The sequence below is a fragment of the Panthera tigris genome, chromosome C1 (assembly GCF_018350195.1).
Source record: "Panthera tigris isolate Pti1 chromosome C1, P.tigris_Pti1_mat1.1, whole genome shotgun sequence".
Taxonomy (NCBI): Eukaryota; Metazoa; Chordata; class Mammalia; order Carnivora; family Felidae; genus Panthera; species Panthera tigris.
Genome location: NC_056667.1, coordinates 91,291,791 through 91,309,090, shown reverse-complemented (window position 1 = coordinate 91,309,090; position 17,300 = coordinate 91,291,791). Strand labels below are relative to the sequence as shown.

General features: G+C 42.4%; 1 protein-coding gene across 1 annotated transcript in view; it reads left to right on the top strand.

Moving 5' to 3' along the window:
* The first annotated feature begins 210 nt into the window (after positions 1–210).
* The window catches only part of VAV3 (vav guanine nucleotide exchange factor 3), a 356,891-nt gene continuing 339,801 nt past the window's right edge, over positions 211–17,300 (top strand). Inside the window, exon 1 of the mRNA XM_007090051.2 lies at positions 211–502. Within this exon, the coding sequence (XP_007090113.1) occupies positions 299–502 (204 nt within the window). The 5' untranslated portion in view covers positions 211–298. The remainder of the gene's footprint in view (positions 503–17,300) is intronic.

The window sequence follows — 17,300 nt, the reverse complement described above, 5'->3', positions numbered from 1 at the left end:
GGGCGCCGGGCTCGCGAGTCGGAAGCCTGTGCGCCGCCGCCGCCGAGCCGGCCGGGGCGCACGGAGAGCGCGCGGGACTAGCTGCAGCGGCGGCTGGGCGGCGGAGGAGCCGGGCCGGGACTGGAGCCGAGCCCCGCGCGGAGCCCCCGACCCGCCCGCCGCGGCGCCTGCTTCCCCGCACCCCCGCAGGGCAGCGGCGGGCCGCGGCTGGCGTCGGCGGGGCGCGGAGGAACCGCGGCGGCGGCGGCCCCATCCTCGCCGCCTGCCCCGGCCGGGCCGTGTCCCGGAGCCGTCGGGCATGGAGCCCTGGAAGCAGTGCGCGCAGTGGCTCATCCACTGCAAGGTGCTGCCGGCCAACCACCGGGTGACCTGGGACTCGGCGCAGGTGTTTGACCTGGCGCAGACCCTTCGCGATGGAGTCCTGCTCTGCCAGCTGCTCAACAACCTCCGGGCGCACTCCATCAACCTGAAGGAGATCAACCTGAGGCCGCAGATGTCCCAGGTAAGGAAGCCGGCGCGGGCGCCTCCGCCTCCAGCCGGCATCTCCCATTAATCATCCGGCTAATTTCTTTGTGTAAATGCAAACGTCTAGGTGCGCTCAGCTTGCCCTGCCTCCCAGCCTTCTGCTTTGGGAACCGCTTCGGCTTTTTGTACCTTGGCCTGGAATGGTTTGGGTGGTTTAGGTCTTCAGCTGAATGCTGAAGTCCTGCGTCCGGAGACGGTAATGAGGATTTCGTAAAGGCTTTCTGCGAGGCGGGAAAAAATAAACTGTCTTAGGGTGCCCTTCACCTACTTTTGTGTGTGTATGTGTGTGTGTGTGTGTGTGTGCGCGTGCGTGTGTGTGTGTGCGTGTAGGACAACAAAAGGAATTTGCTCCAGCTCTTTTATAGTAACAATGGAGAGGGATACAGGGAGATGATGGGGGTGATTTTGCTCTTATTCTGTTCTTTTGCTTTGCGTGTCGTCCCCATGTTTTCTTGAAAGAGGAACCATGACATAAATGATGACTCTAGGAAGTGGAGGGCGTTCCGGTACCGTTATCTGTACGGGAATGACACTGGTCAAAGGGAGGAAAAGGGAGCACCGTGCAGCGGTTGCTCCCGAAAGCCCCCGGAGCTTGTGGCCAGCTGGCCAGAGAGGTGGTGTTTACAGCTTCTCCGAAGCCATGTGAGAAGGAGCGAGTCCAGCCTCTCAGCGGCGACAGGAAACAAGTTTCGCTAAGACCTTCTGCTTTTCCTTCGTTCGGTGCTTGCTCAGGTGGTGTGGTTGGTGCACGCTTGGCTCCTGTGGCTGGAGCTTTGCCTGGCGGTGCCTCTTCGAGGGGTTAAAAACAACTCTGGAAGGCTGCATGCGTCCGAGTCCACTCAAAAGTCACGGCTCAGAGGAATAGTAGTTTTTTTTTTTTTTTTTGGTCCCGTCAGAAAGTTTCCATGCGTACAGATCTTGAACACGGTTCAGCACATCTCTTTGCTTTTTCCCATTATATAAAAAACCACGTTCAACTTAACAGGGAGGAGGAGCCCCCTTCCATGACATTTTATCACTATTCCTGAATGATAGTCTCAACCACTTAGCAACTAGAACAGTGCCTTTTACAGTATAATTGACTCATAAGATTAAATAATTGTGGATTTAAAGTTAGAACACACACATTCATCTCTTCTTCTTGATGTCGGTGTTTCATCAGGGGCCCTCTGCACCCCAAATTCTATATTCCTTGCCTATCCTATCTGCCTTCAGTCAGCTGGTTAGCAGTCCCCAAGACAAAACAGGCTTGTAAGTGGTGAGAACCATATGATTTCAGAAGTGGATAAATTATTTCATACTTTCCCATAATCCTGGGTGGTGATTGCTAACTCTATGGACCTCTTCAAAGTTGTCTCAATTCTGGATATCCTGTTAAGGGGTTAACAGACATTATCATTAAGCTGGAAGTTGTTATTCTGAGCAAAGTTCTACTGGAGCTGCACTTGGCTATCGAGTTTACAGATCACTATTTTCCACCTGGCCAGTAGCCTCAGGAGGCAGTGTGGGTCAGGATGGCTTGGCCCACCAGCAGGGAATACAGTATTGTGTGCACTTCCTGAAACTTCAGTTTCCTGGAACCCTCAGGGGCTGTTCAATAAGTTGTTCTCCATAATCAATCTCTCTGGGCAGCTGAGAATCTCCCTCTTTTGATCTTCTAACCTTTATTTGATTGTTAACAATGGATGAAAATATTTTCAAATGTGATTTTGGTCTTTGTAGAATATATTTGTAATATAAATTTTTGGTGACTGAGGATAATCATTGTAAGTATCACTAATGAAAATGGAGCACAGATGATGCTCTGAGAACTGAAATCCCTACTGGGGGTACCACAGTGAACACATCGGGATCCTTGCCCTGTAAAGGAATTACAGCACTGTGCTATCAGATAAGCTACTGGGTTATAATGAGGTAAATAGCTAAATGGCTTTCCTTAGGCTATTTTGCTTTTGGGTTCTTAAGTCTGTCCAGCCCTGAGCTTTCTGGTTCCAAATTCAATGCAGTTTCCTCTGTAATGTCCTGCGAGTGAGGGCTTTTCTCAAAAGTGAACCCTGGGAGGCTACTGCCTGAATATGGTGATGTCTGTTGTGGCTTCCTTCTTGATTCTTGACCACTTTGCAGAGAGAGAAGGTGGCTGAACAGCTGAGTCTGTATTATACAGATTGTTGTTAAATCCTTAAGTGACACTTATTAACGGTTTCATTAAACAAGGTGATCTATTTAACATGCCTACAGTGCTCACCTATAGGTGTTCACTAGTAGTAAAATTAAAACATTTTCTTGTTTTTTTGCTATTGTCATATAAAGAGTTAGAAGGTTACAATGAAAAATTTAAAACAATTGTAAGGTCCATAAACCCCTTTGGGCAGACCTTTCTATTTCTGGATCTAACTTCTGTCTTTCTAGCTGCTTCTGGTTCTAAGGCTCCTACCCCATCAGCAGTATTCATGGTATGGTAAATAACCTGGTAACCCAGTGAAATCCTGACCTGCATCCCATCAGACTTTATTCTTCTGAATTTAGAGATGTCATTACTATAAAGGCTTTTGCCATTTCTAGTGTCTACGAGTCCTTCTGTCCACCTGATTTAGGTTCTGTTGAAGATGATATTAATTTGAATTTCTTTATAGCACATGATCTTCCAAGCCAGGAAATAACTATAAAGTCTCACCTCAGAGTTTTGTCACATTTGAGACTGTGATGAACAGATGTTGACAAAGGGAATTTTAGTCTGTTGATGTTTTGCTTATTGGCTGTTTTTAATTATCCTGTAACAGGCTATACAGTGAGTAGCCCCTTTTGATAAGAGTATTTATCTCCAATGAGTGCGATTTCTTCTATTCTCTTGTTAGCCTTCTGCCTTGTTTGCATTAAAAAACCCTGCAAATAACTGCTCAATTATATGTTTGAATCTTGAGGTCTTAAATTAATAATCCTTCAAAATAGAATATAAATGGGATCCCAGTCTCCTATTGTTCTTCCTGGCTGTGCTACCCGTCTTTTTAGTCTTGCTATATTAGGAGGAGGAGGAGGATCTTTTTCAGTTCAAAAATACATATAAATGTATGTATATATTTTTCATTTTTCTTTGTTTTAGAGAGAGAACACAGGGGAGGGAGCAGAGGGAAAGAGAGAATCCCGAGCAGGCTCTGTGCCTGATGTGGGGATTGAATTCACAAACCATGAGATCATGACCTGAGCTGAAACCAAGGGTTTGATGCTTAATTGACTGAGCCCCCCAGGGGCCCCGAGATCTATCAATGAGATTATCTTAATCCTACTGTTTTGTAATTTAAAATTTTTCTTTATTCTATGTCTTGGGATGATATATTTGAATTTACTGACCATTTGTGTATGGTATGGGTAGACTTTGAATTGTCTTAAAATGAATTATTCAGTCTTCCAGGGTTCTTTCAACAAATATCTGGTTCTGTGTCCTAGGAACTGTTGTAGATACTGGCTTGGAGCAATAAACAAACACCACAAAATCCCCGCCCTGAAAGGATTTATATTTTAGTGGGGGAGATGGACAATAAAGAATGAAATGGCTATATAATATGTCATATGAAGAGATTTCAACCAAGTAAGGGACTAGAGCAAAATATCATTTGATTTTTTTTTTTTTTTTTTTTTTTAAGAAGGTAGTCAAGAAAGGCTTCTCTGAGGGGGTAACAGGTGAGCAGGGACCTGAAGAGAATGAAGGAATGTAGGAATATGGATGTTTTGAAAGAAGAATATGCCTGGCAAGGGAATACCAAGTGCAAAGGTCCCGAGGTCAATTAAATGGTGGGTATACTGGAGGAAAAGCAAGGCCATTGTGACTGGAGGAGAGTGTGGGAAAGAGTGGTCACGATGAGGTCAGAGAAAATAGGAGCCAGCTTTTTAAGCCTAATGTGTCATTGTAAGGACTTTGACTTTCACTCTGAGTGAAGTGGGAAGTCCCCTGACCTGACTTACCTTTGAACAGGGTCACTCTGGCCACTGTGCTATAGAACAGCAAGAATGGAAGCCGTCAGGTTCATATAGTCACTTTAGCAAGAGATGACGGCAACTCTGACCAGAGTGATAGCAGGGCAGATGGTGACAAATAATTAAGTTCTGGATATATTCTGAAGGGAGGGACAGTAGTTTATTTTATTTTTTTAATGTTTATTTATCTTAGAGTGTGGGTGGGGGAGAGGGGCAGAGAAAGAATCTTAAGCAGGCTCCATACTTAACAGAGAGCCTGGTGCAGGGTTCAGTCTCATGACCATGAGAACATGACCGGAGCCTAAATCAAGAGTTGAACACTTAACTGAGCCATTCAGGTGCCCTAGGAGTTTATTGATGGAACCAGATTATGTATATGAGAAGGGAGGAGCCAAGAATGACTCCAGAATTTTGGCTTAAGAAATTGGAAAGAGGGAGTTGCTATTACTGAGATGGGGAAAACTAGAGCTAGGATAGCTCTGGGTGGATGTTCGAGGAGGGGGGAGACTTGGAGTTAGTTATGTTTGAAATGCCCTGTAGACATGTAGGTGGAGAGACTGAGCAGGCAGCGGAGAAGTTGGGAATGTAGATGTGAATTTTGGAGTCGGGTATAGGTGGTATTCAAAATCATGAGATTGGATGAAATCACCCAAAAAGTAGTGTTTAGAAAGAAGAGGTCAAAGGAATAAGCTATTGGGCCTACCCGTGTGTCAAGGGTAGAAAGATGAGAACCAAAAAGGAGCTGAGAGAGAATGGCCATGAGGCAGGAGGGAAGTCAGCAGAGTGTGGTTTCAGGAAACCAAGCAAATAAAGTGTTTCTGGGAGACAGAGTGAGCAGACATGTCAATGCTGCTGATAGATGAAGTAAAACAAGGATGGAAGATGGACTGTCAAATGAAATATTTTGGTGATTTGAGAGAAACAGATTTGGTGTGTGATGGGCAAACACCCCATTGGAGAAGAACAGGTAGGAGGAGATGATCAGTACAGAGGGCTATACCCCTCTCCAGGAGTATTGTTGCTACGGTGGTGGCTTTTAGGGAAAAGAGATCTAGAGGGTTATTTTCTTGTCCAGTAGAATTTTAATTCTATACCTATTAAAAGAGCTCTTTTAGATTTAGATACATTTTATCATATGGAAGTCTTGTATATGTATGTGTGAAAAAATGTGTATAAGAAAATATAAAACTTAATGTGTTCCTAAAAATTTTCACTGATTGCTCCTCTTCTGAATACCATATCCCCATTTCCTCTCAGTCATTGTTAGTTTTCTTTTTTCTTTTCTTTTTTTTTTTAATCTCTGAGCATCAAGTGTTGGTGATACAGCATTTCTAAAAGAGTATACTAGTATTGTCCCCAGGATTTCCTTCCAGGCTATTAACCTGCAGTTGGGTTTTAATGCTGTTCCTACTTTTTCAAAAAAGGCAAAGAGAACTCTATTTTTGCTATACATAACTGTACATAGTTTGAAAAACCATGATTATGTTAGTTTTAGCATTAAGGTGTACATTCCAAACACATGCCTATACTCCCCCCAGATGGTGCTGTGTGAAGATGATTGGGTTATACTGAAGGGAGGAAAAATGGCGTTCGTTGTCCAAAAAGAGTGCTGTGCTCTATTACGGTTTTGGTCAATCAGTTCAAAATAATGTCATGGCTTCACAGAAGTCACTAACCTCTTTGCCATTTGTTAGATTATTCTTTTGGATAATCTGTCAGCATAATGCTAAACTTGATACCAATGTTAAGGCATATTAAGGCATCTTAAGGACTGGTTCTGTAGGATACTTGATGGCTTAACCTGGGCTCTCTAGGAACCAGAGCCTGAGATAAAGGATTAAAATGCTGAGACATTATTGGTGGTGAGGTATAATCCCATGCCTACCAGGGTGAGGAAAATGGGAAAGTAGTTTGGTGTTTTTTTTGTTTTTGTTTTTGTTTTTTGTTTTTTTGGTGGGGAAAATTATATCATGTTTGTAATGCAGTTTTGATTCAGTGTGGATACCAATTTCCTCATTTTCAAATACAACCCTTTTCAAAATTATTTTTCTAAAACTCTCTATGGCATTTAACATGGCCTTTTCTGCTGCTTCTGAAACTCCCTTGATTACCACCACACTACACATTTCCTCATTCTCTCATGACTTAATATCTCCTGTTTCCTTTGCTGGTTTCTCTTTAAACATTCTGAGGAAATTTGAGTTGCCTCTTTCATTGTCTTTGTTCATACTCTCTTTCCTGTATCCTGTCATGTCACTGTAGTGTTACCTACTTTTCGTACCTCGATGGACTCCAAATTCACATAGCCTGTACCTGCCTGTTTGACACCTCCACCTCTGTTGGTACAATCATTTCATGGATGGAGTGCGGACAATCACATGATGAACTTCATTGTGCAAAGTTCACCCCCAGCAGAGTGAAGGGTGAGCTTGATGGAGCAGAACTGGGCGTGAACAGGGCTGCTGCTGAAGTTCAGTCCGGGGAGGGAGGGGCCGGTGAATGCCGTGGCAGAGAAAGGGCAGGACAGGAAGGCTAGAGAAGGACAAAAAGATGGACATGATGGAGAGTTGGAATGGACAAGGCTCTTCAATGCAGTGAGAGTCAGGAGTATCTAGGATGAGCCTCTCCTCCTGGGGGGATTTGGGAGGGAGGGTAATATAGAGGAGGTACAGATTTCAGAGGGAGAGGGAGTACATTCAGTTTTAAATGATGAGTTAGAAACTATTAATAGTTACCTTTTGTATTCTCCGTGTCAAGTGTCATATTCTCCTACTACTCTTTTCTTTCTGGCTTATTCTAATACCTAAACTCCAACAAGCTTTTGAGCTCCTGCCACCTCTTCCCTGCCTTCATGTCTTCATTTCCTTCCTCCTGATTTTAAATACTGCAGCCATTATGATACCAGTTTCTCTTGATTTGCAATACTCCTTTGAGTAAAGTGCAACCCTGGTTAAATCCAGCTCTCCACTTACTCCTGCCTGCAACTTGGCTGCTGGATCTGATGGAGGAAAAACCTGTATCACTCAGACTATTCTCACTTTAAATTCATCATCCCTAACCACAGCAGGCACCTAGGCTACCCAGCTTTACCCAGTGCTCTAGACCAGATGTTCTCAAAGGACGGTCTGGGAACTCCTGGCAGGGCCATAGATAACTCTAGGAGTTCCGTAAGGTTAAACGTCTTTTTTATAATTAAGACATGATTTGCCTTTTCTCTAATTTTCTCGCAGGTGTATAGTGGAGTTTTTCAAAGGCTGCATGACGCCACTGATGTCATTGCTGAGGTGGACCATGGATTATGGGCTTGTAGATACTTTAAAGATTTCTCAGTTGAAGATTCTAATATGTTAAATGTTGATAGATGTGACCCCCACGAACAGAAGCTGCTGAGGCTGATCAATAATGGCCAGTGTAATAACATCCTGGGACCAAAAAGTTTGGGAACTGCCCTAGACCATTCACTTTTCGACTCACCCAGATGACCACTTGTACCTTTTTTTTTTTCCTTCTTTTAATTGTAGTTGACACACAGTTAAATTAATTTCATGTGTACAACATAGTAATTGGACAAGTCTGTACACTATGCTGTGCTTGCCACAAGTGTACCCACCATCTGTCACCATACAACATTATTACAATGCCATTGATTATATTCCCTATACTATACCTCTCATCTCATCCCTGTGACTTACTCCTTTCACAAGTGCAAGTCTGTATCTCCCACTCCCTTTCACCCATTTTGCCCATCCTCCCACCTCCTTGGTACCTTTTCTTGTGGAAACCCGTTCACCTTTGTCTCCACTTTTCCCTCTCTTCTGGTGACCTTGCTTCCTGCTCAACTGAGAAAACAGAGGATCGCTTCCTCAGATTCTCAGGTTCTTGCATCTGTGCCTATAGATGGGGCTTTCTCTCATGTTCTATGGGCAGATTATCAGCGTTCCCACAGCCATGGTCAGTCCCTTCATCACTCTGTCCCCATACTTTCCTGCATCTTCAGTTCTCTGCTGAACCTTTCCATTTGAATGCACATGTGCTGTTATTTCCCTCATTTGATTCAGAATGTATTTTCAAGGTGGAGCTGCAAAAGCTTGCTTGGATATTGGGTGTGATGATGGAGAGTGACCGAGGTTTCCTAGGGTTTACCTGAACTACTGGGGCAAGTGGTCAGTCAACCTCCTTATAACTGTCCAATGATTCCTTATGGACAATGGGATAACATCCAGATTCCTTAGTAAGCATGCAAGGACCTGTTGTCTAATCCTGCTCCACCTCTCAAAGGTTTCTTCCACTCTGTACTTGTAAACTTTTCTCAAATGAACTGTGCTGTTAAATGTCCTGGGTTACTGCATGTGCCCATTTCTCTGCTTGAAATGCCCTTATTTGTGTGATTGAAGATTCCATTCAAGAGTCCCCCTGGCTGATCACCTGCTGCTTTGTGCCCCACTGTATAGTGTACACAGGTGGAGCATAGCCCTCCTTGTACCATCTTGCAGTATTTTGTGGCCCTTTCCAGGCTGTGACCTGCTTGAGGCTGCCATAGGCTTATTCATTTATGTACATCTCTAGAAATTGACACCAGGACTCATACATGATACACCCAAATAGGCATAAAGTAAATTCATGGATGGATGGGAAATGATGACTTTGTTTACTACCTTTTCAAATATATCTATACATCTTTAATAAGATGTACTTGGCACTGTCATTAAAAATCAAAAACGTGTGGGGCACCTGGGTGGCTCAGTCAGTTAAGCGTCTGACTTCAGCTCAAGTCATGATCTCACGGTCCGTGGGTTTGAGCCTCGTGTTGGGCTCTGTGCTGACAGCTCAGAGCCTGGAGCCTGGTTCTGATTCTGTGTCTCCTTCTCTCTCTAACCCTCCCCCACCCATAAGCGCGCGCTCTCTCTCTCTCTTTCTCTCTCTCAAAACTAAATAATAAACATTAAAAAAAAAAACCAAAACGGGTGTTCATTGAGTGACATTACTAATAACAGATAACATTGTTTCATGAGTTACCACCTGAGTGACTTAAAGAAAGTGTCTAGACCTGTCTGTTCTTCTGCTTCCTCATTTCTAAAAGAGGCATAATAAAGGAACCTGCCCCTACTGTGGCTGTAAGGGCTGAATGAATGAATTAGCTCTGTGACTGGCACATAACAAATACTCAATAAATTTGAATGATTTTTACTATGATTGTCACTACTACTTCTGCAGAAACATACAAGGCAGCGTGTTTACACCTTCCATGAAATATCTCCTTGTCACACCAATGTGAAACAATCACTTATCTTCATGAGGTAGCTACTCTCCAAGGCTAAGAGTTTAGTAACTTATTCTAACAGGTAGTTGTTCAACAGTCTTGTGGTGAAGACAAGATTAGAATTAGAATGTTTAAAGCAAACTGAATTCCTTTAGTAAGGCTATTGGTACATATGAATGTGAATTGCAGTGAACCGACACCCCCCTCCATTGTTCTTTTGTAGCCTTTGCTTGGAGGAATGTTCTCAGATTGGTTTTGTGGTTATCAATAATAGTATCTCTATACTAGTTATTGAGTAATAGTTTTGGTTTCAGGGTATTGAATATCAACTGGTTAATTTTATACAGTTGTCATCCTAAGCAGTGTAAAATGGGAGATAGACCTCTGATAGGTATAGATGGTGAAAGGAAATAAAATCAGGTAGAAAAACTGAGGAAAGGTAATGAGAGAGCAGGAGGATGAGTGTAGCTGGTCTTTTTTGGCCTTTTAATACTGTGCCTGGTGACACCTGGTCCTGAGCATGTGGTATTTTGCATGCCTATGTTTATTTCCCTGGGCAGCAGGAACACCATTGTTTTAAATGACCTGCTTTCAAATGGTTGTCTTTTCTCCCTTTCATTATTATAACCATTCTTGTAAATTCACACCTATTAGCTGTTATTTAGAATACTCTATTACCCCCTGCCTCCCCCTCCAACTGTTAACACAGATCCTGCATTATATTAAGGCTAGTCGCAAGTTTGCATTCTGCCTTCCCCCAATCTTCAGCATTTAGTGGACAGAACCATGAACAGAAAAGTAGATAATTTTTTGTATAAAATTATTTTAGAATTGTATTTTGTACTGCTCTCTGAGTGTGCTTTCAAAATATGTGTTGCAAGAATTGTAGTTAGCCTTTGAGTTGCTTGCTTAACAGGAAACCAGCAGGATATGCTACTCACATGGGAGTTCTCTAAAGGGTCAATTAATATGGAATAGTCAATGAAACACTTGATACTCACCTTCCATGATTTTCAAAGTACTTGTCTCAAAATAGATCAGTAACAGCTGGCTTGAATAAACAAGCATCATGACTGTGCGCACTAATGTCAGCAGCCTTTTCCTGGGAGCATGGGGGCAATATGGTTTAATGAAAAGGCTTTAGGCCAGGAGTCAGGAGACCTGAATGAGAGGCCCAGCTCTGTCTCTAACATGTGGCCTTACCAAATACCTGCTTTTCTTTTTCTCTGCCTTCCATACTTACAGCAAGAACAGTAAATACTGACATATCAGTAATATGCTGAAGAGCAGCTAAAAATTTTTTTATACATGTTTAGAGCTCATTAAGGAGGCATTATAATTTCATGAAGAGAGCTTTGGGACAAGACAGATATGTTTGAATCCCAGCTCTGGCACTTGATAAATTTGGGAAAATTATTTTAGTTGTTGAGTCTCCAATTTCTCATATTAAAGGCAAGAAATAGTAAAACCTACTTGCAGGGTTGTGGTGAGAAATAATATTTGTAAAATGCTTGGGGCATAGTAGGTATTCAGCAAGATTTTATTTCCTTCTTCCTCTCCCACATCCTTGATCCTCCTAAGTCTAAGAGCCAGGAAGAACAAGATCTTATCACCGCTCTACAGAGAAGGAAATTGAAATGTGTACTGGATAAAGGACTTTTCTCAAGGTCACACAGACAGGAAGTGGTGAAGACAGGACTTGAGTCCAATTGTCCTAATTCCAAATGCAGTGAAGTTTCCCATTCCTGCTACCAAGCTGAGTGGTTAGATGGTGAATTGCATGAGGAAATGACTAGGAAAATGCTTGGAAAAAGCAAGGCTTGCCCTGCAAGTACAAAATTACATTGTATTATTTTGCACTGAAATTTACTACATTTAGAACAGAAACATCTAGAATAATGAAACTGGTTTTCATTTATTTTAGAGTCAGATTACTTCACAATTATTTGCTTTTTGGTAATTTCATAGCTCTTAGTTTGGTTTTGTTTTTATGGGAATTTGTGCATATGAGTTCATTAAGTCATCAATTTGTCTACTAAATATTAGGTTTTGTAGTAGAAACAGAACTTAAAGGTAAATAAAACTCAGTCCCTGATCCTGTGTGGCTTTTAGTCTGTACAGCATGGATTTTACTTCAGACATGCTCTTATAAAACAGGGGGTGGGATGGGAGACCGGAGTTACAGTGAATGAGCACAGCAAATGCTTGGTAGGGGGTAATGCTCTCTTGGACGCATTGTTAATTTTGCTGATGTGCAGGGAATGACATGTTCATGTGTTTGCATGGCTCAAGATATTTCTGTCCTTTCCACAGACATTTGTCCAGTACCTCCTATGTGCAGGACACTGGAGTCCTAAAGCTAAATCCTAGGAACTTTGTGCTTTTGTAGGGCTGGAAGAAAGTAGATTTGACCTTGGAGTCAGGTCTTGCAAGAATGCAGAGAGGATAAAGTAAGTCATCGGATGCTGCAAGGCAGGTGCAGAAGTGCATGCAGCTGGGTGAGCCAGATGAGACCAGGAAGAGGACAGAGACTTGAGTGGTTACAGGAGAGGAAGAAGGCTTGAGAAACGGAGTGGGGAGAGTGTGTGTGAGACGAAGAATGTGCAAGGACATTCAGACCTCAGTGATGTCCCCAAGAGGACAGTTACTCTGAGCAGTGATGGAATATCCTCCATAGCATTCATACTGGAATATGGCTGCACCATTTGCACCTGGCAGGAAGATATTAAGTCATAGGACTTTGGTGTGTGGCCTGGAATATCAGATGATGGACTATTCTCTTGAATATCTTAAACATTGAGGGAGTAGACTATAGTCAGATTGCATAATAGGCATCTAAAGCCATGTCCAAAGCCTGTTCTTGCTCTGTCTGGAAGCTCCTGACTTGCTTACCTCTCACTCCCTCATACCTAGTGTACCATTCAGTATCCTCCCAGTGCTCTTTAGTTGACTGATACCTCTTCCTTCCTTGATCCATTTGTTCTTAGCTGCGTGTTCCTGAGTCCTGCTCCAATACGTTCTACTTTCATCCCCAGTTCCCTTCACCTTCTGTGATGTCACATGTGCCGGTGACCCCCACCCTGCAGTGCCCTCCTCCACTGGCTTTCCTGCTCTTGCCTCTAAGCTGAAGAGAGCTGTTGGAGAAGCTTGCTCACCAGTGGGTTTTTACTGCCCAGCCTCACTGCACCAGCTGCTGTGTACGTCACCTCTTTGCAGTGCCTTCTGTGATCCTCTAGGCTTCTTATTCCCCCCAGTGAGGCTCCAGCTCTCTAAATCCCAGACATTGAGTCCCCAGCTCTCCCTCAGTCCCTGCAAGTTCACTTGATTTTTATCATTACCAGTCTTCCTGAGTCTTATCCTCAGTCTGTCCCATTTACTCCCCATGATGGTGACCACTGTTACTAGAAGTAGCAACTGTCCCAAACTTTACAAATTATTGCTGCTTTCTTGGGAGTTAGTTTTGGGTCTTGAAGAGTGTGTGTTTAATAAGTTAGAAGCCCAGAGAGGACTGGGTGTTATGAAAACTTTGATTCTGAGAAATTGGGCACTGCATGCTAGACCTACTCTTCTTGGTTTGTGGTCTCCAGACCCCAGTGGTGTGCTCGAGTGAACATCCACCAGTGAACCAGAAACCTGTCACCTTTTTCACTTCCCAGTGGCAACAAGGCTGCCTGTCCCCTCTTGCAGCCAGCTTACAGCACCTGCTATTTGCAAGCCTTTTTTTGCAAGGAGGTTGGGGGTGGGGTGGGGGTTAATTAATATAACTTAATCATGTGTGCGGTGCCTGACAGAGAAAGGATAATTCTGCTACTTACTGATACTACAAAATGTAGATTTGGCAGAAAAGTATTAAATTCCCTGGCATTTGACCTTCAAGTGTGAAAAGGTATTTGTTGGCTAAAGGAAGTTAGTAAGCTTAGGCCATGGTCAGCGACACAAGAAATGCTTGAGTTGAGATTATTTATAATGACAGAGTACTTGAAAATAAAACCTTGTGTTTTCCTGTAAACTGTACTTGGGGATTCAGTAGAATATAGCAGTTCCTCAGTAAGGAAGAAGCAGGAGTTGAAATCTCCGGAGTTCAGGATGAGCACTAACGTGGAAAATTTGGGTGCTTCCAGAGACCCCATTTAAGGGGAGAATGTCATAATTGTGGTTAACATCCATTTCATACCTGTAAATTCTAAAATGTGAAGCTGGACTCTTGGGAGTATTTTTGTGGTAGCTCTGATGGTTAAATCCTTATTAAATTTCCATCTTTCTGAATATATAGTTCCATTTAATGACCATAGTGAAGGGTAACGAGAAATTTGGTAAAGGATCTGTTTTTTTTTTTCCTTCCATGTTTAAAAAAAATGGTTCACCAGTTTCCATGATGCACATGAATTAACTTCTCACCTATCGAGCTAGCCCTAAGCTATTTGACAAGTTTGCCCATGTGGCATCACCTAAAGCCTTGCTGGGTTTTAAATAAATAAGTGGAAAAAATGTGTTTAATAGTAATAATACCCTCACCTCTCTAGAGAAGAGATCAAATAGATTTCTTATATTCCATGTAAATGCAATACGTTAAACTTCATTTACGCTACCCATTAGAGGGTTCCTAGATTCTGACTTGAAGACTAAGGACTTTTCATTTACACACTATTCTTTTTTTTTTTTTTTTTAATATTTATTTATCTTTGAGACAGAGAGACAGAGCATGAACAGGGGAGGGTCAGAGAGAGGGAGACACAGAATCCGAAACAGGCTCCAGGCTCTGAGCTGTCAGCACAGAGACCGACGCGGGGCCTGAACTCACAGCCCTCATGGACCGCGAGATCATGACCTGAGCTGAAGTCGGCCGCTCAACCGACTGAGCCACCCAGGCGCCCCAACTATTCTAATAAACCTGTGAGGTAGCGTTGTGTAGTGAAAAGCACCTGGGCCTTGAATGCATCAGCCTGGCTTTGGGTCCTAGCTGTTCCACTTATAATCTTGGTCAACCTAACCACTCTGATCTTCTCTACATTTTTTCCTTTTTGCAGTGTTTTAGGGATAAAATTAATTACAGTAATGCACATTTGGTGTTTGGCACTTAGGTACTCAATAAATATGCCATTCCTTTTCATTAAGCCTGTTTTTTATTTTTATTTTAAGCCTGTTTTTTTTTTAATAAATCCAAGAAGATTACATGTTGCAAGTTAAAATGAGGAGGAACAGCTGAAAGTTAAATGGACAGTAGTAAAAAACCATAAACCATGGACTCAACTCAAAAACTATATTAATCTTGGACTATGGAGAATCCTGCCAAAGTAGCCCACATACTGCACTAGGCTGTGGGGAAGGATGGTCCTGTTTGAATGGACCATTATAGCAACTGATTGTATTGTTCAAAGAGTTCTACAATTATGGAGCTGGAAAAGTCCTTAGAGGTAATTTTAGCTCTGCGCCTTGGTTTTAAAAATTGGCTGTCTCAGGCCTCTGATTTGTGCAATGATTTGCCCAAGGTTACCTGGTTTCCTGAATAACAGGGCATTACTTTTCTTAGAATACTTAAGACCCAGGCCCTCAAGGGAAGTTTGTTTGTGTATTTATTTTTAAAGTGTTGATTTATTTTGACAGAGAGGGAGCTAGCACCAGCAGGGGAGGGGCAGAGAGAGAGAGAGAGAGAGAGAGAGAGAGAGGGAGGAGAGAGAATCCCAAGCAGTCTCTGTACTGTTAGCATGGAGCCTGACATGGGGCTCAGACTCACAAACCACAAGATCGTGACCCGAGCAGAAGTCAAGAGACCCTTAACCGACAGCCACCCAGCTGCACCCTCAAGAGAAGTTTAAATTATGTTAATCATTAAAAAAAAATTGGGGAAAATTGGAAAATGCTTGAATTTAGAATTTATGTGAAGTACTTATTATAAAGGTCTTAATGTCTTGTATTCAGCTGTCTCTGCTTTGCTCTCTACCTTCCTCTATCCATCCATCCCATGAATACAGTAGTATAGGGGAATCCGTGGGGATGGGGATACAAGGTCTCAGATTTTGGAGCTCAGAATGTCCTAGAAGAATTGACAAAGCATTGAAAAATGATTACAGTTGACTCTTGAACAACACGGGAGTTAGGGCATTGACCCCCCCCCCCCACCATCACCCCTGTGCAGTTGAAAATCTGTGTATAACTTTTGACTTCCCAAAAACTTAACCACTAATAGCCTGTTGATCATAAGCCCTCTTGTTGATTAACACATATGTATCATACTATATTCGTACAGTAAAGTAAGCTAGAGAAAAAAATGTTAAGAAAATCATAAGGAAAATACAGTGCTATACATACATGTATTCACAAAATCTGCATGTAAGTGGACCCATGTACTTCAAATCCCTGTTATTCAATGGTAAATTATAAATAATAAAAATTGTGAAATGAGATCTGTTGCTTAAAGGAGTAAACCTCCATCATCCAGAAACTGAACCACACACACTCAGTTCCTAAGAATTGAGGTTTTGATCTTTTAAGCCAGATAATGGTGTTTAAAATTCCCAGGAATACAAATATTTTTGGCAACACCAAAACAAGTTATTTCTCCTAAATCATGAGTTCCGTGAAATTGCAGTCCATTTGCTCTTCAGCTTCGTTCTTAGCTTAGTACCTGGCACAGAGTGAGAGCTCCTATGAATGACTATTGAATAACTAATGAATCCCTGCCACCAACTTTAATATTGGTTGAGCAAGAATGCCAGATTGTCCCTCATCTTAATCACAGGATGCAAAAAAATATAATTCACACCCCGCCAATTGTCTTGCAGTGGCAGGCAGCATGGTGTATTGAAAAAACATGGACTTTAGCATCAGACAGGACTGAGTTCAAATCACACCCCACTAGTTGAGCAACTGCAGGCAAATCCCTTAATCTCTCAGCATCTTCGTTTTCTTGCTTGTGAAATAGGGATGGTCCCTCCTGCATAGTGTTTTGGAGGGCAAATGCACTCCGAGGCAAAATGGCATCGCCCTGGGGGCATGGTAGGCACTTAGAGATAATGTGGGATTCTTTCCTTCTCCCACCGAATCGAGTCTTTGTGTGGTACAGGGCTTTTCCCACAGTCCTTTTGAAATAACATCTTGTTGGTCTCTGGCAAATTTTTCTCTTCTGTTGTATTCTATCTTCAGATATTTTATTTAGGCTAATAGAAACTAAAGCCCTTAGAATATTAGGACTTTAAAAATAATTTAACCTACACAATTTCATCTCCCTGTTGGTGATTTCATATTTGACTGCTGTGCTGTTAAAAAGAGAAAACACTCTACCAGGAATTGGGAGACTTGGATTCAAATCCTGGCTCTGTCACTAATTAGCTTTGTGACCTCTGAGCCTCTTTGGGCTCAGTTTCTCTGAACCTTGATATTTCTCCGTGATAAGCAGGGATTGGCGTTGTGTACTGAAAGGAACTTTACAGTTAAAGTTACTGGCTTTACAGTTAAAATATTGTGTGTGCTACTAATAAACTGTATGATCTAGGGTAGGCCCTTTCATTTCTCCCTTCCCTTAGTGGCCTCCAGAGAATAACAT